This window comes from Chionomys nivalis, chromosome 24 (genome assembly GCF_950005125.1).
Source record: "Chionomys nivalis chromosome 24, mChiNiv1.1, whole genome shotgun sequence".
Taxonomy (NCBI): domain Eukaryota; kingdom Metazoa; phylum Chordata; class Mammalia; order Rodentia; family Cricetidae; genus Chionomys; species Chionomys nivalis.
Genome location: NC_080109.1, coordinates 598,800 through 624,716, shown reverse-complemented (window position 1 = coordinate 624,716; position 25,917 = coordinate 598,800). Strand labels below are relative to the sequence as shown.

At 39.7% G+C, this 25,917-nt stretch overlaps 1 protein-coding gene across 4 annotated transcripts in view; it reads left to right on the top strand.

The window, feature by feature from the left end:
* Positions 1–25,917, top strand: part of Lrba (LPS responsive beige-like anchor protein) — a 484,014-nt gene that overhangs the window by 427,006 nt on the left and 31,091 nt on the right. For 2 of the 4 annotated variants that reach the window (XM_057757317.1, XM_057757318.1), the window contains exons 49-52: positions 10,227–10,316; positions 14,776–14,968; positions 19,945–20,007; positions 25,478–25,633. In XM_057757317.1, the coding sequence (XP_057613300.1) occupies positions 10,227–10,316; positions 14,776–14,968; positions 19,945–20,007; positions 25,478–25,633 (502 nt within the window). Of the gene's footprint in view, positions 1–10,226; positions 10,317–14,775; positions 14,969–19,944; positions 20,043–25,477; positions 25,634–25,917 lie in introns of those variants that run through there. The other 2 variants (XM_057757319.1, XM_057757320.1) reach the window with 2 other exon arrangements.

Genomic DNA, 25,917 nt, shown 5'->3' with positions numbered 1-25,917 from the left:
CTAGTGCCATTGTCCTTGGCTTCTCATCATCCTTCATTGTCCGCCATGTTCAGAGAGTCCAGTTTCAACCCATGCTTATTCAGTCCCAGTCCAGCTGGCCTTGGTGGGCTCCCAATAGATCAGTTCCAATGTCTCAGTGGGTGGGTGCACCCCTCGTGGTCCTGACTTCCTTGCTCATGTTCTCCCTCCTTCTGCTCCTCATTTGGACCTTAAGAGCTCAGACCGTTGCTCCAAATTGAGTCTCTGTCTCTATCTCGATCCATCGCCAGATGCAGGTTCTAAGGTGATATGTAAGATATAGAAATAAGTTTTTGACTGACCCTCTCAACTGAGATTCATGGGCTGTTAAAATATATTTCTGGCCGGGCGGTGATGGCGCACGCCTTTAATCCCAGCACTTGGGAGGCAGAGGCAGGCGGATCTCTGTGAGTTCAAGACCAGCCTGGTCTACAAGAGCTAGTTCCAGGACAGGCTCCAAAACCACAGAGAAACCCTGTCTCGAAAAAATAAAATAAAATAAATTTCTGACTGTTACATTAATGAATAAATTAAGGTTCATAAAAATATCTCAAACAATGTAGACCTTTCTTTAGATTTCTTAGACCATTTCAGACTTCTTTGTTACTTCAAAAATATGCTATCTTTGTATGTGATATCAAATAAAATAGTAAAGAAAATTTATGTTTTCTCTTACCAATCTTTTTATCCTCCCATGCCCCGAAGGAAGGCTATTGCTAGTTTGGTATGTATGGTTCCAGATTCAACATTAAGATGTTCCTCATAGGCATTTGTATATGCACATGGTAATGAATGTCACCCATATGTAAGAGTATATGTTTTTAATTGCATAAGGCCATACTTTAGGTATACTATATGCAACTAGAAGTTTTTTCAGCGTATTCTAGGTTGGCTTTACCATAGGGTAATGCAGCTCAACTCACTCACGTTGTTTGTTCATTTTTTGAGATAGGGTCTCACTGTAAGTCTGCTGGCCTGGAGTTAACTGTGTTACCAGGTTGGCCTGGAGCCTCCTAAGCGCTGGGATTCAAGGTGTATGCCGCTGCCTCCAGAAACCCACTCATTTTAATGGCTGAATAGTGTTCCATTATTATTTATTTAGGCCATTTTTGAAAACTTTTAAGAAATGTGTTCACCTCCATGTGATCCTTTTGTTATGAATAGTCACAAAAAATAAAATCAGTAGTCCTGTCTACTCATAAAAATCCAATTCCCGAATTTTTAGATATTTTTCTGTATGTTCAATTTTGCTGCCTTTTAATTCTTTAATAAGATAGAATCACTCATGCTCAGCTTTACTTATTTCTTTACTATCTCCCTCTTTTATGTGTAGTATTACACATAGACTATTCTATGTATTATTGTAGTTCCATGTAAAAAATTACATTTCCCCCTTGAAAGGCTGTTTTTGTTTGTAATGACTATACTCTATGGTGCTCTAACTCTGTTTGTTTTAGCAGTGTATTTTGGGGTCACTTAGAATTTAATTTGAGTTAGGCTTTAACTATCATTTTTAAATTTTTATTGTTTTATTTTTCAGTTCTGGGGCTCAGACTTAGGCCTTCACATGCTAGGCAAGCACTCTTTTAAGGAGCTCCACCCCAACCTTTCACGTTTTCATTCTGTAAAGGATCACACTGACTACTAAGAAGAAACAGTGTTTCTTCCCTTAGGTTAAGCTATGCAGGCAGGGGTTTGGCTAGTTTGTAAATGCTTTTAACCAAACTGCCTGTTTGGTCTTTTTTTTTTTTTTTTTTTTTTTTGATTTTTTGAGACAGGATTTCTCCATAGCTTTTTGGTTCCTGTCCTGGAACTAGCTCCTGTAGACCAGGCTGGCCTCGAACTCACAGAGATCCGCCTGTCTCTGCCTCCCGAGTGCTGGGATTACATGCGTGCGCCACCAGCACCTGGCTGCCTGTTTGGTCTTTAACCAATTTTCATCTCTCTCTCTCTCTCTCTTTTTTTTTTTTTTTTTTTTTGGTCAGGTCCTTTGTGGGAATCCTTTCTTTGGTCTTTGCAGTTGAGGCTGTTTGAGGTTTTTTTGTCCTTTGTGTCCTTTGTCACTTGGTTCATATTCATGTTGATATCCAACCTGATTATTCAGCAGTGGCTCTGGTGGGTGCTGAGGATCAGCCAGCCAGTCAGATGCAGTGAGAGAACACAACCTTTTCCCTGGTTTGAGTTCAGAAATGGGGAGGGAAAGAGGAAGGATAACATGGACCGTGCCTGCAGGCTGTAGTTTGACTCTGTTGTACTGAGGGGGGAAATGAATCTAACGTATGGAGTCCTAAGAAACATTCCTTGATAGCAAGGTAAACTAGAACCCTAACAACATGGCAGGGCCTAGCTTTGGTAAAGTCAGAAAATTTAAGCATACTAATAAGGCAGCTTTTAAACAAATTATTTAGTTCCTATTGCCCTTTTCTAATTTTATAGTGCTTTTAGATGCAGAAATATAGGAAATACAATGCATTGTCAGAGTGGTGGGTTTCAAAAGGGGGCATATATATTAACTGCAGTCACGTATTCAAGTTATTCCTGTCCTAACACCCACCTCAAAGTAAAACTCTACATTTATTGTCAGCTGCCACGTCATGTTGAGTTAACTTGTTCTCTTAGTTAAATTGAAAAGCTTAGTTCAGAGACTGCGATAGTCTTAAGCAAAAGCCAAATGCATTGTTACTAAAACATTCCCCATCTTTCTTGTCTCTGACTGTATGTGTACGCGCGCGCACACACACACCGGCTTTATGTACAGCTATAAAATCACTCCAGTATGCGGTAGTTGGCACAGACACAATATGAGTGGGCAGCTTGTTAAACTTGGATTCATCACATGTCCATATGGAGATCCATTAGTAAGATCTCCAGGTACTCTTTGAGATGCTGTTTATAAAATATAAATATGTGACTTCACTGGAATATCTCAAGGTATTTCATGATCTTTTTATTATTGTATATCTCAACATCTGAATGCTGCTTGGTGGGTTCAGGTTTTATTACAAAAGGTAAAACAAACTATTTACATAAATCATTGGGAATTGATAAACAAGAATATTATATAATAACCCACACTTTTTACAGAAATGTTTAGCTGAGTGTTTTGTCCACTACCGAGCTGCTCTGCACTGGTGATAGTGTGTCTTTCAGCTGTGTCTCTGCTCAGTTAAGGTGATGTGTATGGCCATTCACTCAGTAAATATTTACTGCACACCTACTATATGCAAGCCCCAGAAACACAGAAGTACTTGGCAGTCTGTATTCTTAAAAAGATTTAAGGTGTAAACTTTGAGACAGAAAAATTTAACAATCATTCAATAATTAGTACATTAGATAAATATGTAGTAGCAGGGTTAGTTATATTGCCCGCAGAGCAACCAGACAGGAGCACTTCTCTTAATGGTGGGAAGGGTCTGAACGCTTAGAATATCTCACATACTTCCCAGAGCATCTCAATAACATGCCCAGAACTGTTATTTTAGGGGTTTGTTGAGGAAATTAAGGCACCAAAGGTTGAAAACCCCCTACATCCCTCAGCTAATACATGAATGCTGAGATTTGAGCCACGCCCATCTGATTACATGTTCTGCATGTCTGGCCCTCAAGTCTGCCATCACTTAGTGATCAGGAATGTGGACAGGAGGATTTCAGTTAGGAAGTCATGTCATCAAAGTTGCTGCTTTAAAACTAAATATCTTGCAAGTTAAGATGTATTCAGCCTCGCAGAAAAACATGAGGGCTGCCAGTTAGTACTCAGAATTTTGGACATTGAAGAATGTTTTCATTTTTAGTATAGTCTTAAATTAAAGGTAAAAATTTAAATTTCTAACAGACAAGAATATTATCTTTACCTAGGCTAACTCTGTTTGAGATAATCTCAGGCCAAAGATGTCATTTTCATTGAAGTTGATTAACTGGTAAATTGAGATTCTTTGCCCCATATCAAAATGAGAATTTTACATAACGGATTTTAAGAAAACATCCTGGAAAGTAAAGCTCTGCAGTTGAAAGTGATTTCATTAAAATCAGGTTAGGCATTTGATATTATTAAGCTACCCTGTTACCAACTCACACTGTTGAACATCGTGCAGTCTGAATATCTTATATGTCTTAAGGTTTCTGCTCTCAGTTCCAGACCCCACACCCCCTACATTGTCTGTTGTGTGTCCTGAAGGCTGCATAGAAACAAGAAAGAGAAGTGAAAACAGACTTACCCTAGGGGCCTTTTCAGATCACACACTATTCCTCCATGAATTCTCACTGTACCTTAACAGTAACTGCTGTAGTGAGACATTGGAGTGTTGTCATGTCCCTCAAGGGGTTTGGGGCTGGAATTACTGCCTCAGTGATGTTTCAGCACTGCCCAGGGAGACCGTTTGGTCTCCATGGTAGCAGACATGCGTCTTCATTTAATGCTCCCCATCTTCTGCCATGCTCCTGTGTTGCCCTCATCAGGAATAATCCTCTGGGCTGGGAGATGGCTCAGTGTTTTAAGAGCATATGTTTTCCTAGGGTTCAGTACTCAAAACTGCCTATAGCTCCAGCTGACCTCTGAGAGAGAGAATGTGTTTACATGCCAGGAACTATGGCGCTCATCTGTAATCCCAGCACTTCAAGGCAGAAACAGGAAGATCCAGATTTGGAGGGCAACCTAGACTGCCTTTTGAGACCATCTTAAAAAACAAAACAAAATGAAAACCTTCCAGAATGTTTAAAAGAAAAAAATTTAAATTTTTGTAAGTTATCTCATCAGCCATATCTTTTTCCAGTTTTGTTTTCCAACTGTGTATGGAAGGTGCTGGAGTATTCCTAGAGCCCTATGCTTGCTAAGCATGTGTCTTAGTTAGGGTTTCTATTGCTGTGAAAGGCACCATGACCACAGCCACTCTTATAAAGAAAACATTTCATTGGGGTGGCTCACAGTTTCAGAGATTCAGTCCCTTATCATCATGGTGTGGAGTATAATAGCATGTAGGAGAAATGGCTGATAGTGGTACATCTTGCAGACAACAGGAAGTTGACTGACAGTCACAATGAGGGAAGCATGAGCAAAAGAGACCTCAAAGCCCCCTTCACAGTGATGCACTTCCTACAACAAGGCCAGACTTCCTAATAGTGCTACTCTCTTTGGGGCCATTTTCTTTCAAATCACCACATTCCACCTACTGGTCCCAAAGGCTTATAGCCATATCATAATGCAAAAAAAAAAAAAAAAAATACATCCAGTCCAACTTCAAAAGTCCCCATAGTCAATCACAGTCTCAACAATGTTTTAAAGTTCAAAGGCTCTTCTGAGATTGATGCAATCTCTTAACTGTATTGCCTGTAAAAATCAAAATAAAAAAGCAGATCATATACTTCCAACATATAATGGCACAGGACATACATTACCATTCCAGAATTCAGGGAAGGGAGAATAGTGAGGAAATCCTGGACCAAATCAAAACCAAAAACCAGCTGAGCAAACTCCAAACTCTGCATCTACATGTCTGCTGTCAAAATGCTCTTCAGATCTTCAACTCCTTTACTGTTACTGACTGCAACACACTTCTTTCTCTTGGGTTGGTTCCACTCCCTGTTACCAGCTCTCCTCAGCAGGTATCCATGACTCTAGCATCTGGGTTCTCCATGGCTGTCAGGCTTCAATTTCACAGCTTCACACAACGACCTTTCTACTATGCCTCCAATCAGGAACACCCCAGAAACATGCCTGGCCTCAGCAGCTTTATTCCATAACTCCTTTCTTCCATTCTAACTCTAAGCCAAGAACCATGTGGCCAAAACTGACAAGTTCTGTTGCTTGCTAGGACTGAGACATGCCCCCCCCCCAATTCAATTACATCTTCACCAGCTTTCTGTCCTTCACTGCCTAAGCTTGACTGTCCTGAAACTTTCTCCACAGACCAGGCTGGCCTCAAACTCAGAGGTCAGCCAGCATCTGCCTTCCCAGTGCTGGTGTTAAAGGTGTATCCCACCACACCCAGCTCTAAGCTTTTCTTTAGTTACTTTTCACAAGTTGGAAATTTAGCTAGGTGGGATCTAGCCCTGAGGTCACCACTCCCTTTATTCCATTTCTTAATCTGTTTATCTCCATAAACACAGAATTTAGCCCTATTTCATTTCCTGGTGCTCTCTTTCCCCTCAAAATTTACATTATATATTTCACCTACTCAGCTTGCTCCTTCTCATTATAAATTTTTTATTAGAGTTACCATTAAAAAACCAAACAACAGAGCCTATACTAGGCTGTTTTGAGATTTCCTCTGCCAACAGAATTAATATAAACTTCTTCACTTTAGCCTCTTTGGACAGGGGCAAAAGGCATCTGTTTTTTTCACCAAAATATCACAAGCACTATCTCTAGATAACATACTAAAATTCTTCTCCTCTGAAACCTCTTGACGACGTAGCCTCCCACAGTTCATCAAATCACCCTCAGCACCACTGTCTTCCATACACCTACTAGTATGTCCCATTAAACAGTGCTTAAAGCACTCCACTGCTTTTCTAACCGAAAGTACCAAAGTCCAAATTCCTCTAAACAAACACATGGTGATGTCTATCAAAGCAATACCCCAGTCCCTGGTACCGACTTCTGTCTTAGTTAGGCTTTCTCTTGCTGTGAAGAGCCCCGTGACCACAACAACTCTTATAAGGAAAACATTTAATTGGGGTGGCTCGCTCCCAGTTTCAGGCCCTTTATCACAGGGGCAGGAAAAGCAGCTAGGACAGTGGCTAATAATGCTATAACCACAGACCACATGCTAAATCACTATGACCCAATACCACATACATCTTTACTACAGACAGAATTCCATGTTTCTGTCTCAATACAACACATACTATCTTTCCCTTGATCCTGTTGTGAAGTAGAGGAGATGGAGTCTGAGGGTATAGTTGAGGGGTAGAACACATGATGTGGTGGTGTGGAAGAAAATGGCTCCCAAAGGGATTGGCACTAGTAGGAGGTGTGGCCTTGTTGGAGGAAGTGCGTCACTGTGGGGGTGGGCTTTAAGGTCTCTTTTGCTCAAGCTTTCTTCAGTGTGACTCTCAGTTTATTTCCTGTTGCCTGCAAGACAGCAAAACCAAAGCAGGTGACTTCAGTTTCTCTTTGGGATGAATGACACCCAAATCAGCACCCCCATCTCTCATCTCAGAGTCAGGTGTGGGCTTTTTTTTTGCATATTGGACTGCAGATTTCATAATTTTAACATAAAGTTACTATCTTTCTCCTGTCAGACTGGTTCTATGCAACAGAAACCCTACTTCTGTTTATTGCTTTCCTATTATCTGAAACTGTGAGCTCAAACAAAAAGAGAATAAAGTAGTTTTGTCTTTTTACTTCATTGCTCAAAGTCACCCATCTCTACAACCTATTGATTTTTAAGTTGTAATTTTCATGCCATTCCTTTCTGTCACATAACTTCAGGATTAAGGTGCTCACCTCAGTTTTCTGATGGCTTTCTAAACCTCTGAAGAGATGACTCTGTTGTCACCTAGCCCAAACTACACTTCAAAATCCAAGATATATTTCAGTTTTCTAGAATGTGAACCACCAATTATGGGCCTTTTGCTCAAAGTCAGAGCACTGAAACAATATGCCCTGTGACACACAGATACACACACACACAGACACACACACACACACAGACACACACACACAGACACACACACAGACACAGACACACATACACACACAGAGACACACACGGGGTTTTTTTGCATTTTTTTCTTTCTTTGATTATTTGACAATGAGGTTTTTTAGTGTGAACTTTGTAGGTGACCAGGTCCTGTCAAAATGTTAAAAGGTTGGACACACAAAAACCAACCCTTGCCTCATTATGCTGTCCTATTACTGTAACTAAACACACTTTGTTCATTGAAATGATGGTGATGACTTAATAAAGGTAATTTATAAATTTTATACTTACCTTTCATCTTGTGTTTTTCTTGTTCTCGGCCTCTTCCCTAACACCATACAGTGACAGGAGCGCTAAAGGATTGACTGGTTGGTGGAGAAGGGAAAGCTGCTTAGGTGCAAATCTTGACTGGACCATAGGCAAGATATCCAGGGTCTCTTTCTCCTTCTTACCTATAAAATGAACACAATAATGTTATGATAAAATTTGAAGTGACTTAAACAAGTTCCTGGGGAAAGTGAATTCCAAATAAGTAGTTGTTAGCTGCCCTCAGGGACTGTTGGTTGACTCCGCATTGAGTATCTAATTTATGCAAAACCACTTTGCATTGGTGTTTATAGAAACATTGCTTAACCTGTTATTGTTAGTTTATAAATAAGAACACAAACTTAGCTTAGAAAACAGCATTAGATAACATAGTTTGTGGATGCTGTGAGTGCAAAATTTGATCATTGCCCATGCTGGCTTTGCTTCTCCACTTAGTTCTCACAGACGCCTTGCAAGTTTTTTCATCCTCTGTAGGTTTTACAGCTTGCCTTCACACACTAGACAGGTTATTCAGCTTTCCAACTACATTTACCCTTCTTCCTATAAGGAATAGATTCTTTTATTTATTTTTTATTTTACATATATTTGTATTTGCTGACATGACATGTATGTCTGTGTGAGGATGTCAGATCGTCAGATCCCCTGGAACTTGAATTGCAGACAATTTTGAGCTGCCTTATGGGTCCTGGGAATGGAGCCCAGGTCCTTTGGAAGAACAACCAGTGTTCTCAACCGGCGAGCCATTTCTCCAGTCCAAGAATACATTTTTTTGTTTTGTTTTGTTTTTTTGTTTTGTTTTTCAAGACAGGGTTTCTCTGTAGCTTTGGAGCCAGTCCTGGAACTAGCTCTTGTAGATCAGGCTGGCCTCGGACTCACAGAGATTGGCCTTCCTGTGGAATTAAAGACATGTGCCGCCACCACCCAGCTCCAAGAATTCATTCTTAAAGGGAAGACCTATGCCAAAGGTTAGCTGTGTGCACCTTGTTGGAAGGAAGTAAGACAGGGGAAGGGGAGACAGACCTAATGAAACTATGTATTTTTGCATTTCCTGATTACTGAGTGCATAAATAAATGCTTTCATTGTTTCTACAAGGTCCTTGCAAAGACCATTAGCGTTCTCCACGGCATATTAATGTTTGTTATTAATATTGGACAATGGTTGTATTGCCTTGTTTATGATCTGTCAAGTGTTTTACGGCACGAAGGTTCTTTAGAGCATAGAGAAATTGAAAACCTACTATCTTAAGGATTACAGTTGCAACATCTACAAGGTGAACATATATTTTCTTATGGATTTGAGGGATTTTCTCTCTTTTAGTCTTGGAGTTAGATTGGACAACTTTGCTGGTATTCAAGGGTCCTGTTTATTCTGGCTTCCTGTCTCATCACAAGTCCTAGTCAAACATTCAGGTTAGAGATCCAGGGCAGGTACACAGGGCCTCCTTTCATGGTCACTGTTTATTCATGGGAGGAGACAGACATAAACAAGTAAACAAAGTTACTAGATAACTGTGGGCAGGAGTCTTCTATGTTGAGGGGCTTGGGAAGTGGTCATCTATGCCAAGTGGACAAATAAGAACTAATAGTGTATGTTTTGCAACACACACACACATATGTGCACATATGCACACACACACCACACCTTCCCAAAAGGGCACATACACATGCTGTTCTGCTTAACTGGTCCTGGCTACACTCTCTCATCTTGGGACACAGCATATGGCTTTTACCCTGTTATTTAGCCCCCAAGGTTCAAAAACACTGTCAACAATAATGATCTTGCTGTGGCAAAGGTAATGCGGTGTCAAGCCATTTTCAGAGGAACTGTATTAGGTTTGCTGTTTTCACCCTACTCTCCCCTTGCCAGGATGGAATGGAGACTGGAATCAAAGCAGCAGAAGTTTCTAGCTACCTGTAAAAGAGCAGCTGCTCGTTGTTCCACGTGATAGGAGTAGAAAATGAAAAGCAGGAAGGGATACTTCGTTGTCGTGATAGCTTTTCTCTGCCTCACGTCACTGAGCAGGACGAGAAAGATTTTAGTGTTGTAGAAACTCCCACTGTAATGCAGGGTGACCTCGCCCTCAGTGCCCCGGCCAGGTGCCCAGGTCCCCTGCGGGAACAACGAGTTGATTTTTCGACATGAAACTAGAAGCAAGTATAGAGCAACATTTGGGGTGGCTGTTGTCCTTCTGCTCATAATTAGCTCCTCTTAACCCTCAGACTTTTCTGTGCCCCTTTCAGGCCATTGAAGCTCAAATCCGAAGTTTTGGACAGACACCATCTCAACTGCTCATAGAGCCCCATCCTCCCAGAGGCTCGGCCATGCAAGCGGTGAGTGCTGTTTCCACTATTCTCTAGCCTCTTCAGCTCACCCCTGCTATCCTCACCAGGCTCTCACCTTGTAGGAGATTCCCTACCACGTCTACATAGTGTCAGCCTGCTTACAACCAGCCAACACTATCATATGCTCCCCTGGAGTCTCGAGAAAGTAAACAGTCTCTAGTGCTCATGTTTATCAGCTCATGGTTTCTGCTACAGGACCACAATCTCTTCATTGTAGAATAAAGAACTCCATGTGTAAAATTTTAACTTTTTTCTAGTTTGATCCTGTTTCTTGATTTGTTTTGCTATTGTGGGATTTTTGTTGTTGTTGTTGCTGTTGTTTATTTGTTGTTTCTTTGTTTTTGGTTTTGGTTTTTTGAGACAGGTTTTCTCTGTAGCTTTGGAGTCTGTTCTGAAACTCACTCTGTGCTGGCCTCGAGCTCGCAGAGATCTGCCTGTCTCTGCCTCCCGAGTGCTGGGATGAAGGGCGTGAGCCACCACCACCCAGCTATTGTGTTTATTATTAACACCCACTGTATTTTCTAGTTCCAGAATTTTAAAATTATTCTGATGTGTAGGTTCACTAATGGTCAGGACCCAGAGGGGAAGGAATGAATGGTAGTTTGGCCTACACAGATCTGGATAGCTTAAAACAGTTCATTATTGCTTGTGATTTAGACGTTGTTGAACATGCCGTGCACTCTGCACTAATTCACTACGTCACCACGGGGCCTGAGGTGGATGGCTCCTCTTTCTAGGTGAGCTTTCATCTCTCTCATCTGAAGATAGAATGGGTCACTCCCATGGTAGATCAGTAGTTGGTGAGGCTTCTTGGTCAAAACAAGTCAAAAGCCAGCCTAGAATCAGGACTTAGGCAGCAAAATAATATGGCTAATCTCCTGTAGCTTCTGAAGCATGTCTTCAGTGGTGGGCCCGGGGGCGGGATGTTACAGTCAACAAATTGATTCACGTGATGACTGTAGATATTTTTCTTGCATTATCCCTCATAAAACTGTTCCTTGATGTCCTAGATTTAGAATAGAGACTATAAAATCTGTATGCACTAATCTTATGATCAACTTATGATAAATCCAAATTCCATGCTGTGTCATAGAGATGACAGACGGTAGGAAGGAGAGATGGGCAACCAGGAGGGCCTGAGAAAGAGGTGATACCCTGCTGACTGCCCTCTGATCTTTTCTTTTCTCTTCTCCCTTTTTTACCGTGTCTTTTTCTTTCCTCTTGTGCTCTTCTTTTTCCTCCAGGGGTTTTCCCTTTTATATATGGTAACGTGACTTATACATAATATACTACAAACATTTAAAAAATTATTTGTATCATCATTTCTGTAGTGTTTTTAAACCAGTGAAATCAGATTTAAATGAGCATCAAATGACTCTAGTGTGCAGAAAGAAACACAAAGAATGCATGTTTAGCAGGAACAATGAGAGATAATGTTGTAAACACAGAATGATTTACATTGGGGCATATGAATTAGTCTTGGTAATAACTTGAGGATGGGTCTCAGGCTGCTGGGTGATGGTTCATAGAAACCCTTCCACTGCTCCATTGACTTGCTCCAAGGTCACTGCACAGCCATGGTTTCTGAGCCTGTTGTACCATTTCTTCTATGTGTCAAAAGATTATTACTTCTTGGAGGCAGATCTGTAGGGTAGAAGGTCCTTATTATCTTTATTCTTTGAACTGAATAGCTGAATTCCTTTTCAGACCTATATAAATTCTATTTTTAATCTGATACATAAGTGGGTAGCAAAGAAGGCACATTAAAAAAAAAAAAAAGAACACCACAGTTTTCAGAAAGCATGCCATTAGTCTGGGGAGACAGAATTTGACTTGGCTAGCTGTTTCTTACTCTTTCTCAACGTGGCTGGCAGAAGCTCCAAGGATTAACAAGAGTTTTTCTCTCCTCCAAGTTTTACCAGTTCTTAGTTTATCTGTAGCTGTTGCCATATGCACAGCACAGCCCAGCAGGGCAGAACATGCTCTTCTTCCCAGAGTTCCCAGGGGTGGCTTGCTAAGCTGCATTCTTAGGGCAGAGCATGCTCTCCTTTCTAGGATGTGATGGAGATGCTGACTGGAGGGTCACTTGGGTGTAAGCAGCAGTGGATAGTTGTAGAAGTTGTGTCTGTTGCTTGCTGTGTAAAGTATTTTGTCCTCGCCACGTAACGAAGAGTTGGTCCTAAGAGTCACTGTGTAAGCCCAATGTTGTTCCTACACATTGGGTTGTTGGTCCCCCCCCCGATGCTTTTTAAGCTAGAAACATCAATTTAAGCCTAATAATATTTACAGTATGAGCTGCTAATCTCAGAAAAAAAATGTAGGAACTTCCTTTCAGAGAGACTTTATGAATCTGTTGTACTCTGATTTTCTCTTAGTTTATAAATTCACTTTAGTAAATATTTTTAAACAATGTAGTTGAAAAATAAGACTTGGGATGCAGAAATGGTGTTCATTTCCTTTTCACTGGGTTTTTAAAAATCTTGTTTACACAACATTGTCATTGCTCTTTGTTCCTCATCCTCTAAATCTAATTTAATAAAAATCATATAAATGGGTCTTTGTATGAAAAATTTCTGATATCAGGGGTTTATTTTGGAACTAAGGGCCCGCATTTATTGATTGTTTTTACTAACATTCAGATGAGTTTCCATCCCACTGTCTCCCACCATACACACATATGAAATAGCAGAAATTAAAGCTAGCTCGTGCTGCGATAAGTGCAGGAGCCATGATATACACCAGGTGTAGTAATTAGCAGGCACACGAAGCTGCCTATTTGTCTGGTTCTGCTGCTGTTGCCGTATCCCCCTGTGTTTTCACACCATCAGATAGTTGGATTTAATTGAGGCCACATCAGTTGAGGCATTACTGACACCTTTAATTGAATGAGCATCCAGGGAGGATTAACTCATAATATTGATTGGCTTTTAGCCACTTGCTCAGAAGGGTGTCTGGGTAGCTTATTAGCTGCCTTTATTTACACCTTTATGCAAAGAGTGCAAATAGGAAATCTTAGTGCAATATGTTTTTCTAAGTACTCTTAATAACTTTTTTAAAAGGGCTGATAATAAAAATGCAAATGTATTTAATTTTTTATTAGCAGTTCTGAATAAATGTGTTAAATATATGTGCCTCCACATTTACATATACCTGGTGTTCTGAAATATGAGGGTAGAAAAGCAGCCAGAAGCATTTCATCTAAGTGTCTCAGTCCTGAACGATACTAATCAGCTATTAGAAAATAGACATGGTCAGGGAGCAGTGCAGAAAGTGCACGGTGCAGTTACCGTGTGATAGCCAAGGACGACGGACAAATAAACCAGTGAATTAGGGTAGTGTTTACGTGTCTTAGGTTATGACATATGGGCTATAGAAATGATACAAACCCTTAGTAGTCTTCAAGATTTATTTTGTTGCTGGTTATTAGAAGAGTGTTTTGCATAGTATTTTCGATTAATTTCTGACTTTTCTAGGGACAGGTAAAAAATGTCTTGAGCTTTGAGGTTTTTCTGTTGTTGTTGTTTGTAACTGAGAGGGAAAAGAAGCATAAGCATTTCTCTTTATCCCTATTTATGGCTTGATGTGTTATACAAATATATTCCCAGTACATTTACATTGCTTTGAAACAACTTTATAATTAAGTTTATATATTACATTCATAAATTCTCCACCATAGTAATAAATGCATGCTTCCTGATTTTAAAAATTATATTTGTTTTAATCATGCCTCAGTTGTCAAAATATTCATGCTACTCAAGGCTTACTTTTATCATTGGAAATTATCTTAACTTGCTTTCATGACATTTGCCTATTCTCATTCTTTTTATTTTTGTTTAAAATGAAAAGATCACTGGGTGACAGATGATAGCAACTGGGATGGATTAGTACAGCTCCCAATACTTTGAATCTAAATCACACCATCTTTTAGCATTGCATGGCAGTAGACAAAGAAAGGGAGCCAATAAAATTTGTAGACTTTTTTCTTTAAAAAAATATCTATTTAATGTGCACTGGTGTTTTGCTTGCATATGTATGTGAGGGTGTCAGAGCCCCTGCAACTGGAGTATAGACAGTTGTGAGCTGCTGTGTGGGTACTGGGAACTGAACCCTAGTCCTCTAGAAGAGAAATCAATGATCTTAGCTGCTGAACCATCTCTCCAGCCCAGATTTGTAGACGGTTAACACGTTTCATTAATGCATCCTACTCAGTGGTAGAACATTTGCTTAACATGTTGGAGGCCCAAGGTTCAGTCCCCAGTGCTGGGGAAAAAAGTTCTAATGTCATGTGCCATAGGCAAAGCAAGTTGGTCATAAGCACAGTTGTACAAACTTTCTTAACATCACACTTTGACTTGCAGCCTGTTTTAACATGCTCTTCCTCTTCTTCTCCCGTATCCTCTCTCTCTTTGTCTTTTGTTTACTTGGGTTTTGTCTGTCCACTCAACAGTATCTCCTCCTGCAGAGTCCATTGATGTTCACAGACCAAGCCCAGCAAGATGTCATCATGGTCCTAAAGTTCCCTTCTAACTCCCCTGTCACCCATGTGGCAGCCAACACCCAGCCAGGTTTGACAACTCCTGCTGTCATCACGGTCACTGCTAACAGACTCTTTGCTGTGAACAAGTGGCACAACCTTCCTGGTGAGTAAGAAATACCTGAACTTTTAAACATTAATGTCAGTCAAAATGGTGAATATTAAAGGCCTAAAGAGATCCCACCTAAGGCATATAGTGTAAATGCAAAAACGTGAGCTATTTTTAGCACCTGATATTTAATACTTGTCAATAGATACTATTTCTAACATTTTTTCTAACAAAATATTTTAGTATAATGGTACTGTATGTTATGTCTACAAGTGGCATATAATTATCATTTGGATTACATCTGACAAAAACCTTTCTTTTGTCTAGAATCTGCTAAACGTTCTGGGGTTTTTTGTTTTTTTTTGTTTTTTGTTTTTTTTTTACTCTCTTGCAGCTCTGATGATTGAACCTAAGATCTTTTACAGCAAATTCTGTTCCACTAGTTAAATCTCTGCCCCAAACTTATGCTTTTATGCATGGCATGGTAGAATCTGTTGTGGAACATATAAATGACAGAGTACAAATAAGTACTGCATACCCATTAGTACTGCCTTCTTCCACTGAGTGCTAAATAGCCATATTCAACTGAAATAACCACTAGTATCCCAAACCATCTGTCTTAGCCAGGGTCTCTATTGCTGTGAGAGACACTATGACCACAGCAACTCTTTAAGGAAAAACATTTAATTGGGGTGGCTTACATTTCAGAGGTTCAGTCCGTTATCTTCATGGCAGAAAGCATAGTGGCATGCAGACATAATGCCGATTACATCTTGACATTCAGGCAACAGGAAGTGGTCTGCCTCACTGAAAGTAGCTTGACCATAGAAAACCTCAGAACCCACTCCCATAATGACACATTTCCTCCAACAAGGCCACACCTACCCCAACAAAGCTACTCCTCCTAAAACTGCTATTCCCTTTGGGCATCATTTTCTTTCAAACCACCAAATTCCATTCCCTGGCTCTTAAAGACTTATAGACATATCATAATGCAAAAATCCATTCAGTCCAATTTAAAAATTCCCCTCTAAGCCTTCAGGGACATCCCTGTCACATGTCTGCTGTTTTCTGGGGCTGGAATGTGGGCCCCTTGGTCAATTATAGTTTTACCTGCTTTCTGTTTTCCATGGTTTTCTTTCCTATCTAATGTTCTGGAACTTGCTCTGTAGATCAGGCTAGCCTAAAACTCAGAGATCTGCCAGCCTCTGCCTTCTGAGTGCTGGGATTAAAAGAGTGTACCACTGCACTAGACTCTAAACTTTTCACAGGTTGGAAACTTAGCTGGGTGGGATCCTGCCCTGAGGTCACCACTCCCTTTATTCCACTTCTTTATCCCTTTATCTTCGTGAACACAGGATTTAGCTCCAGTTCACTTCCTAGTGCCCCTTTTCTTAATCTGTATATTTTATATTTATATTTGCTCGGTTTGCTCCTTTTCATTATATGTCTTTGTCAGACTTAACACTAATAGCCACACAACAGAGTCTATACTAGGCTGTTCTGAGATTTTTCTCTGCCAACAGAATTAATCCATAACTCTTCACTTTAGCCTCCAGCAAACTTTTTGAACAAGGGCAAAAACCAGCCACATTCTTTACCAAAATACCACAAGAACAATGTCTAGGCCACATATTGATATTCTTCCCCTCTGAAGCCTCTTGAGACAGCCTCCCCCACTCCAGTCCAAGTAACTCTCAACACCACTGTTTTCCACGCTCCTACTACTGTGGCCCATTAAGCAGGGCATAAAGCACTCCACTGCTTCCCTAACCCAAAGTGCCAAAGACTAAATTCTTCAAACAAAAACACGGTCAAACCTATCAAAGAGGCACCAACTTCTGTCTCAGGATCTCTGCTGCTATATACCACGGTGTATGCAGTGTCTGTGAAGGTCAAAAGATGGCAACAGATCCCCTGAGACTGGAATTACAGAGAGTTGTGAGCTGCCATGTGGAACAGAATCTGGGTCCTCTAAAGAGCAGCCAGTGCCTTAACTACTGAGCCATCTCTCCAGCTCACTATAATTTTAAAAATATTGTTAAGATGTTTGGAAAATTTGATAAAGTCCTAAAGATAATTGACTTTTCCTCAGAATTGGCTAATGATACAGGTAGAAATGACTTGGTGTTCTGCTTATCATTAAATCTGTAAAGTTTTTATAAAGCACCTGAACTGAAGTGGTTGCAAAGGTATAAATTATTGAATGAGAGAATTATCCAAATTAATTGTAAGAGATTTTGGAGTGAGGCAAAAGACATTCAAACAAAAACCTGCCATATTGGCTAAACTCAATAAGGAATCCTTCAAAAAGAATCTGGAATTGGCATGAAAATTGGTTAAACGTAGCCACTTTCATGGCCAATGGAGATGATACAGTGTGTGTGGAAATGCTAGTATTTGATTAGAGAACAGATTTCTCTAAAAAAGTAAAAACAGAAAGATTGAGACAGTTCCTTGATGCTTCTATGATTTTATCTTTTTGTTCTTGTTTCTCCAGGAGACATGTTTATATTTGGGAGTGAACATTTTAAGAAATGTAATTGCTCATTTCTCTAATTCTTTCTCATGAGGAGAACAACATACTAGTGGATACACTAGAGGATTTCCCCACTTTGTGTATAGTTACCCAAAGCTTTCCAAATGTTTCAATGTATGTGCTAGAGAGACAGACTTTTCAACTGTTGGAAAGCCTAGGCTATATTAAGGAACTGAAAAGCACCTTAAGTCTTGAGAACTAAGTGTCTCATATTTCCCTTTTGAACCAGCTACATCTCTAACTTACTTGCTTCCTTTAATACTTGGCAGGTGGGAGTTTCCTTCCCAAGTCCACTTTTTCTATAAATATGCAAGGTAACTTAATGTCTGTTTCTACCAATAGAGTCCCACTCATGTGTATCCTGATGTTCTAGCAAAAGCACAGCATTCTAGGGCTAGAGCCTGGAGTCAGCATGGTTCTGCAGTTTTTGCCTGTCATTGTCGCCAGCGAGCTGTCATGGCCCCACCCCCATTTCATTAGTAGTATTTGTTCCCACGCTTCACATAATGCCACCTTCGGAGTGTGACACAGCAGCTTGCCACAGACAATATAGAGAATGATGACATGGACATTACCAGAGAAATTTGCCCTCCTAGAATATGATATCCAGATCTGAACTATGTTTACATCTAAAAAGTTCTAAGCATAATTCCGTTATACCTCTGCCTCGTTTCAGATCTGTAGAGGAGACCCTTGTTTTTCATCTACCTCATAATTCCTTTACCAGCCAGTATGTCTTGATTTAAAACAGAAATCAGTAGCAGTTCTTCTTGGTGAATGTCAATTCATATTCAATCAGTTTTTATTAATTTTAGATTCTGTTTTCTTCTGAGGACCTATGGTTTCCATAACTGTTCATTGGACTGGCTTTGTTGTTGTTTTTTTTTTTAAAAAATAATATTTGTGTCATGATTTACAAAACAAATACTTTCTGTTGGGTATTAGCTAAGTAGTATAGCATATTCAAGGCTTGGGCTCAACCCCAAGTATTCAAAACAAAACAGGACACAAATCTTATTTTCTCCTCCCATTAAAAGGACTTTGAAGGGCCTCCGACCACCCTGTGGAGTATATACTGACTCAGTCCCTCAACCACTGGAGAGCATAGCTTGAGCATGCACAGAGGCTACACGACTTGCCCGAGGTGGCTGAGCTCCTGAGGCTCCTTTCTCCAGCAGTTGGCTTTAATGCTTCTACAGCCTCAGGTCTCAGAGCAGAGACCCATTGTGAATGGCACTGGTGTGGCTGGAAGTCACTGGCTCTACTGTGTGGTTTCAGTTTCTTACACACATTTGCCTATAGCTTTTACTGCCAGTATTGGTCTCGCTCAGGTTCTATCAATGTTAAAGTTTGCCAAGCATCCTTGAAAAGGTGGCATTTAATAACTAGAGAAAATATCCCTAATAAGTTTTCAGGTAATCTGATGAGCTCATAAAATGCACAGTTGTTTATTTTCAACCAGCACCGACAGTCAGAAAACCCCCTGGTATCCAATAATACTGAGCAAAATCTGGGGCTCATCCAAGCAAGGTTGTCAATACTTGTGCATCTAAAGGCAGATACCGACCAGGGTAAAGAGCAGTGGTCTGAGGAAAGAATTCAGAAAGGGGCCTACAACTTAGTGATGAGAACTACGCATCTGGAAAGGTCACCTGCTGTGACTAAGACCAGGTTGCAGAGCCAACCAGTGCACTGCATTCCCTCTGGACCGAAAGTCTTTCCACTCTTGCAGAGAAATAGCTCACAAAACCTCTATTCAACTGCAGCATAATTTGCCTACATCTACAAAACCATTCTGAGACTGGAGCAAACTATTCTTAGTCTGGATTGATTTTTTTTTTTTTAACTCATTTGCTTTGCAGGGTATTTTTAAGTCAAAACCATGGAAATATTAAATATTAATAAAACTTTGTAAAAACCCTCACTCCAATCTTTAAGAAAATATTTCAGTCAAATGCATTTAACTAAGACATTTATCTGCGGATACCTTTATTTTTATTCAAACTTTCAATTGATTGATTTTTAGTGATGGATGAAACACTAAATGCTCCCTGACTTAGACCTTCCCCTTTCTCCATCATAAACTGACATTTTTTTGTGGATCCTTTGTGCTGCAGCATTCAAAACTGCCTTTTTAAGAAGGAATGAAACCAGTGTTTGCTGCAGTCAGCAGATGGTTGTCACATTTTGTTTTCAGCACGCTTTACCACTTAATTCTGTTTTGTTGCAGCGTCGGAGGCTGCCAGTCAAGCATCTGCTATAGCTTATGGCCTAGGACTGGAGCCACCGCAGTGGCACATGTTCAGAACAGCACTAGTCTAAGATAAATGTTTAATAAGCGAGCCATAAAAACACCTGGACTTTTATTCTTTAAATTTCACAAAACTGCGCGAGATTTGGAGGTTGGAAACAGTTCTGCATAAGGCTGACGTGTGCTTTTTTTGTAGTTAAGCATATGAAAAATAATGCTTTTTTTTTCTTTTGTGAATTCCAGCTCACCAAGGTGCTGTACAGGACCAGCCATACCAGCTGCCAGTGGAAATCGATCCCCTCATAGGTCTGTCACTTCTCTCTCTCTTTGCGATTCATTAAGCTCTGTATGGTGGCCCTGAAGTGTAGATTACAGTTGTTTTTCACTTGCTGGTTGCTGGGAATGGAATTTTCCTGATAAACCATTTGCATGCAAATTGGAATGCAATGAGCTGTGGCTATGCTGGTATTTCATCAACTCCCCCTCGTTGGTTTGCCTAATTTGAACAGGCCTAGGACGCGTGTCACTGAAAATTAATATGGATGCTGTAATAATGTGTGATTGAGAATGCGCATGAAGTACTGTCAGGATAATATTGGATCTTTTCATCACTCAGACTTGTTGATGAGCAGGAGCGAGGCGCGTTATGATGAATCGGTGCAAGCGTAATGTGATGGGGCTTCTTTGCTAGGGAAATTTTCATAATAACAGTAGGATTCTTAGCAGCACTGTGTTATGAAAAATAAAACTGTAATGCCAGGGTCTCATCATTAAAGGAGATGAATCCTTTCTTCCTGGGTCCTCTGTTCAGTCAGGGGGATTAATGTGCAATTGCAGAGCAGTTTCAAAGTTGAAATATATCGCCCAGCCAATGGGAGTGTTAAGATATTTGTGTTCATTTTCCTAGAGTCCTACAGCCAATAAATTGCCATTGGACGTTAAATTTGTTGAGGGAGAAGGAAAAAAAAAATAGGGAGGAGACAAGAAAGAGTCGCTGGGAACGAGAGCATCTGCAGCAGATGACGTAGAATTTTTAATTGCTGGTACGGTTTGGAGTCATTTAGCTGAGATCTCTAGCCAGCATTTGTCATTCTTATGCATCGGGATTTCAAATGTGGTGTCACCAAAGAGGTTAAGCTTGATAACTTTTAGAATTAAAAAAAAAAAAAAAAAAGCAAAACGTAATTGCCTTACCATGGGGGTAAGCAACCAGCATGGATATTTGGCCTTTATTTTTGGCAAATTTACCCTGAAAAAATAAATTTTTTAGAATGTTACCATTTTACATATTAATTTTGCAAATGAATGAGCAGATTTATTATTTAAAAATCTGTGTTTTCTATTTGCATGTTACCCTGTTTTTTTCCAGTCTTTACCACAATAGAACACTAAATGGTTATCTTTCCTTAGATGATTTTCTGCTACAGGATGAACAAAACTTGAAATTCAAAAACAATTCATTAGTCATTTCCCCAGTAAATACTATTCTGAATTTCATTCCAGACCCTTAATTTCATTTTGCTTTGAAAAGATACTGTTTGCTACTTGTTAAAAGTAGCAAAGAAAAATGCTCACTCTGTAGTTTTAAAATCAGGAAAATAAAGCCCATTTGCTAAGACATGTAAAACACTCTTTCTGAATTATAGGTTCACCGCTTTAAAACATGGTAATGAATATTCTGTAATATAATTAAGTGAATTCAGTCAATATGGGCAATATTTCTTGGTAAAAGGCCAAATATTAAATATTTCAGGCTTTGTGGGTCTTAAGGTTTCAGACAGTTATTTAACTCTTTCATCTAAGTACCAAAGCCACCATGGACTGACAATAGATGAACAAATGGGTGTTCCTGCTTTCCAATAATGCTTCATATTTAGTGACCTACAGGTATGGCTCATTCAGCCTGTAGGTCATGGTTTAGCACAGGAGCTTCCAGATCGCTGGCCATCAAACAGCCCCTCCATTCACCAAAGTAACTGTCTTAGGTAGCCCAGGCTGGCCTCAAGGTCAGTAGTGACTCAGGATGACCTTGAACTTCTGAGTGCTGGGATTTCAGGTGTGTGTGCCACCATTTAGTGTCAGTCCCAGGACTTCGTACGTGTTAGGCAAGGGCTCTGTCAACTGAGCGTAATCCCATCCTCCTCACTAATCTTAAAATTTATACACAAAAGTTTTTACCATAATTCCAAGTAGTTAAAATTTCTGACATAGTAGAAAACATTTGTGATATATCCAATGGAATCCCAATATCAAAATGAACTGGTATTCAACATCTTTTATTTTTAAAAATACATATGAAAACCTTCAACAGTTGGAAATTTCACCAAATTATTTTTTTACATCCTGTTTTCTTCACATAATTTTATCTTAACTCTTAAAACTGGTTATGCTATTATACTTTTCAGCCATGAACATATGTATGGAAAGTTAAAACATATGTCTATAAACTTATATTCTGTGCATTCAAGGTTCAGATTTGTTTTATGCTTCATTTTTAAAAATATTTGGAAATGAATAAAAAACATAATACCCCAAAAGTAAAATTAAAATCTTTAATTAATTACACTGAGTAGGCTTTACAATTTTTCTTTGTTTTGGTGTGTGTGTGTGTGTAAAATCTCATTCTAGCAAGGCGGTGGTGTTGCACACCTTTAATCCCAGCACTTGGGAGACAGAGGCAGGCAGATCTCTGATTTCAAGGTTAGCCTGGTCTACAGAGTGGGTTCCAGGACAGTCAGGGCTACACAGAGAAATCCTGTCTCAGAAAACAACAACTAAAGTCTCATTCTATTCCCTGACTAACCTGGAATTCATTATAGCGCAAAACAGCCGTGAACTCTAGGTCTTCCCGCTGCAGCCTCCTGAGCGCTGGGTTCACAGGTGTGTGCCGCCACTTCTCACTGCCTTACAGCTTACACTTGTAGCTAAGTATGTGGGCTTTTCAGTGTGACACTGGAGATCCAGCTCTGGGCCTCAGCAGTGCTGAACACATGTTGTACCACTAAAGTATAACCCAGTCCTGTAATAAACTTTAGTAATACTAAAGAAATATAAAAGCAAGCACTTTTTAGAAATAAGTCTTCAGTTAACCAAACGGGGTGTTTTCCCTTCTAATAGTGCAGGTGTTGATAAACATTATTTAGCTCTAAGTTGGCTAGATAGATTTGTTCAACAGATCTGTCCCTATTGCTTTGATTTTGTAGCTGAGGAATGTTACATAAGAAAGTAGAGAAAGGGAAATGTTTTGCTCTAATAATGCCATATAGATTTTTGAACTTTTTGTAATATATAACAAAATTCATGTAATGATCTATTAAGAATTATCTTTATGGTTTAATATTAGGTATCTTTCCTTTTAACCTTGCTGTTGAAAATTACTTTTAATGTTAATTGACAGTGACTAGATCCTCATTCCAGTATCTTGAAGCCATCTGACCTACAAATTGATAACACTGAGGCACTCTCTTTTTAGTATAATCAATATTTTTTCATTGTTCCTGTCCTTGGCTCCCAAGAGATTTTAATCCCCAGGGGTAAAGAACCATACAAAGATTATGGATAGAAGTATAACATGGTTTCATCTAAAGCAAAAGAAGAAATAAGAAAGAAAACCCACAGGAGAATTCCCAGGCAAATCAGTTTCAGACAAGAGAATATGTGAAAGTTGAGAAACTAGAAATTGATTCACATAAAACCATCTGTGCCATATCCCGTGGGAAGTCTTATACTCCCAAAGTAGTCATGTCCAAGTTTGGATGCTGCTTATCTAATCAAATATACAATATATGTATATCCTACAAATACATATTGTGGGATTGAATCACAAAGTAAATTTACAAACAAAACAGTGGGATGATATAAATGTTCTTATAAAGTGCATAGGCTAGACAAACAAAGGATGTCCAAATGAACTAACAAATGGATGATGGATGGATGGACGGGCAGATGGCTGGACAAAAAGCTTTTTGGTGTTAAACTTCAAGAAGAATTCATTTAGAAAATAGTTAAGCTGCTGGGTTTAGTGGTACACACCTATAGTCCCAGCACTCAGGAAATAGAGGCAGTAGGACCTCCAGTTCAAGGCAGACCTAAACAGAGTGAGACCTTTTCTCAAAAAACAAAAGCCACAACAAACAAACACTAGTTCATCTGAGTGCTGGAGAAATACCAGCCTTACTCACGGGCGCTGTGATCCCTCAATTCAGAATTATGTGCATGCCTGCCCTCCCCCAAATTAGTGAGAACTAATAGTCCAGGAGCAAAAGTCATAGAAATGCTGGCAAAAAGATATTTTTAAAGGTTCTGTGTATAGTGAAGTGTGGCAGTAATCATTGTTTTTCTAGGTTTCATGGACTATATGTATCTCAGTTTTACTGCAGTGGGCTATTCTGTGTGTGATTCATTGTAAACCCTTTCCTCATCTGCCGCAACTTCCTTTTGTACTGGAACTCTTCCCATTTTACTATTGTTGCAGTTTCTTACCCCATTAACCTTCCAAAGCTCATTCTGTTACCTGCTGATTTTAATATAAGTTGTGTCAACACACATTAGCAGGATTTTATATGTATACCTGCATGTGGGGTGTGTTCTGTTTATATCGAGGATAGTTCGGGCATCATCGGTTTTCAGCATAGCCCTGAGAATATTTTAAATGCTTTGTCTGCTTGTTTATTTGATTTGGCAGGCCTTCTGTTAAACCCCCCACATTATTTAGATATCATACACAATGACTATAAAGCCAGTATTTTTGAGATTTTATCATTAATATATAGTTTCAGTTGCCTCAAACTGAAAACTGGCATAAAAGAACTTAATAACTAGAAACAGGAGTTAGACTTAACCACTCCGTTCTGGTTTCTGGAGCAATCAAACTTTCACGGTGTGAAAACCTCTATCTGTGATGGAAAGTCACTAAAAACAAAGGTTCTGTCTTGTTGGCTTAATAATATCCCCCCCCCAAAAAAAAAAACCACATCTGAGTGGCATTGCTCTTCTGACAAGGGCAAACCTGTGTTCTTTTTCCCCAGTGCTTGGTGTCACTACCTGCCTAACCTGAGCCTTGCGACAGCCCCATCTCAGGAGCCTTGGAGCTCTTGGGGGCAGCTGGCTGGGTTGTCTCTCTCATCTCCTCACTGAGTGAAGACTGAAACATGACAGTGTGCTGTGACTTTTTCACCTACAAGGATCTTAAATGAATCCTCCCTCATTCTTGCCTTTTTTACACGTGTGCAGCTGTAAACAGGGAGGATGGAAGTTCCCTTCTAGTCAAATTAAAGACCCGTAAAAGCCAAAGTAGTACAAGATGCTGCAATATTTCAAATATATGACATTTAAATCCTAATTCTCTCCCTTATGACAAAATGTTAAAGGTAATAGATTGTCACAACATGAATCCATCCTCGTGGCAATAGACTTAATGAGATTGTCAAAAACAACCCGGACTGTGGTGAGATCTAGAGGCTGTAACCTGCTTGTCCTGGCCAAGAACTAGAAAGCATGTTTTGATGGTTGTACAATTTTTAAAAAAAATGGGTGTATTCTACTTTTTTCCCTCTAAGAAACATTTTTACTGAGATATTGACTGTAATGGCTCCATTCCTCCAGCAGTCGCATGCATTTTCCCCATTTGGCTTTCACTACTGTACTTAAAGGTCATGTACTCTGGATATCGTCTCTCCTCTTCTCATCCCCAACTCCCAAGGTGACAGCACTGTAGGATTTCTTTATCCACATATGTTTAGTAGGTTTTTTCTTCTTCTTCCCTATGTTCTCACAGCCTGTGGCACAGGGACACACAGGAGGCAGATAACTGACCTTCTGGACCAGAGCATCCAAGTTCATTCCCAATGCTTCGTCATCACTTCTGACAACCGCTACATTCTTGTCTGCGGCTTCTGGGATAAGAGTTTCCGAGTCTACTCCACAGACACAGGTAACTTTTATTTTCTTCATCCGTAATCCAAAGATCATGATTTAGCGTCAAGAATACTTTCTCATCTTACTCCCAAAAATAAAGAGGATGTGTCTTCCCTTTCAGGAAATAGTGGGCTACAACATTTGTTGTTGAGTTAGCATCAGTACGTTTTAAGAGGAAGTTTTTCAATAGTTTTGTCTCCCAAGCACATGTTTACAAAATAAATAATTCCATTCTGTAGGCAAAGCTATGGATGTAAACACTATACGCACACGTACATACAATTTTAGACAAGTGTACAA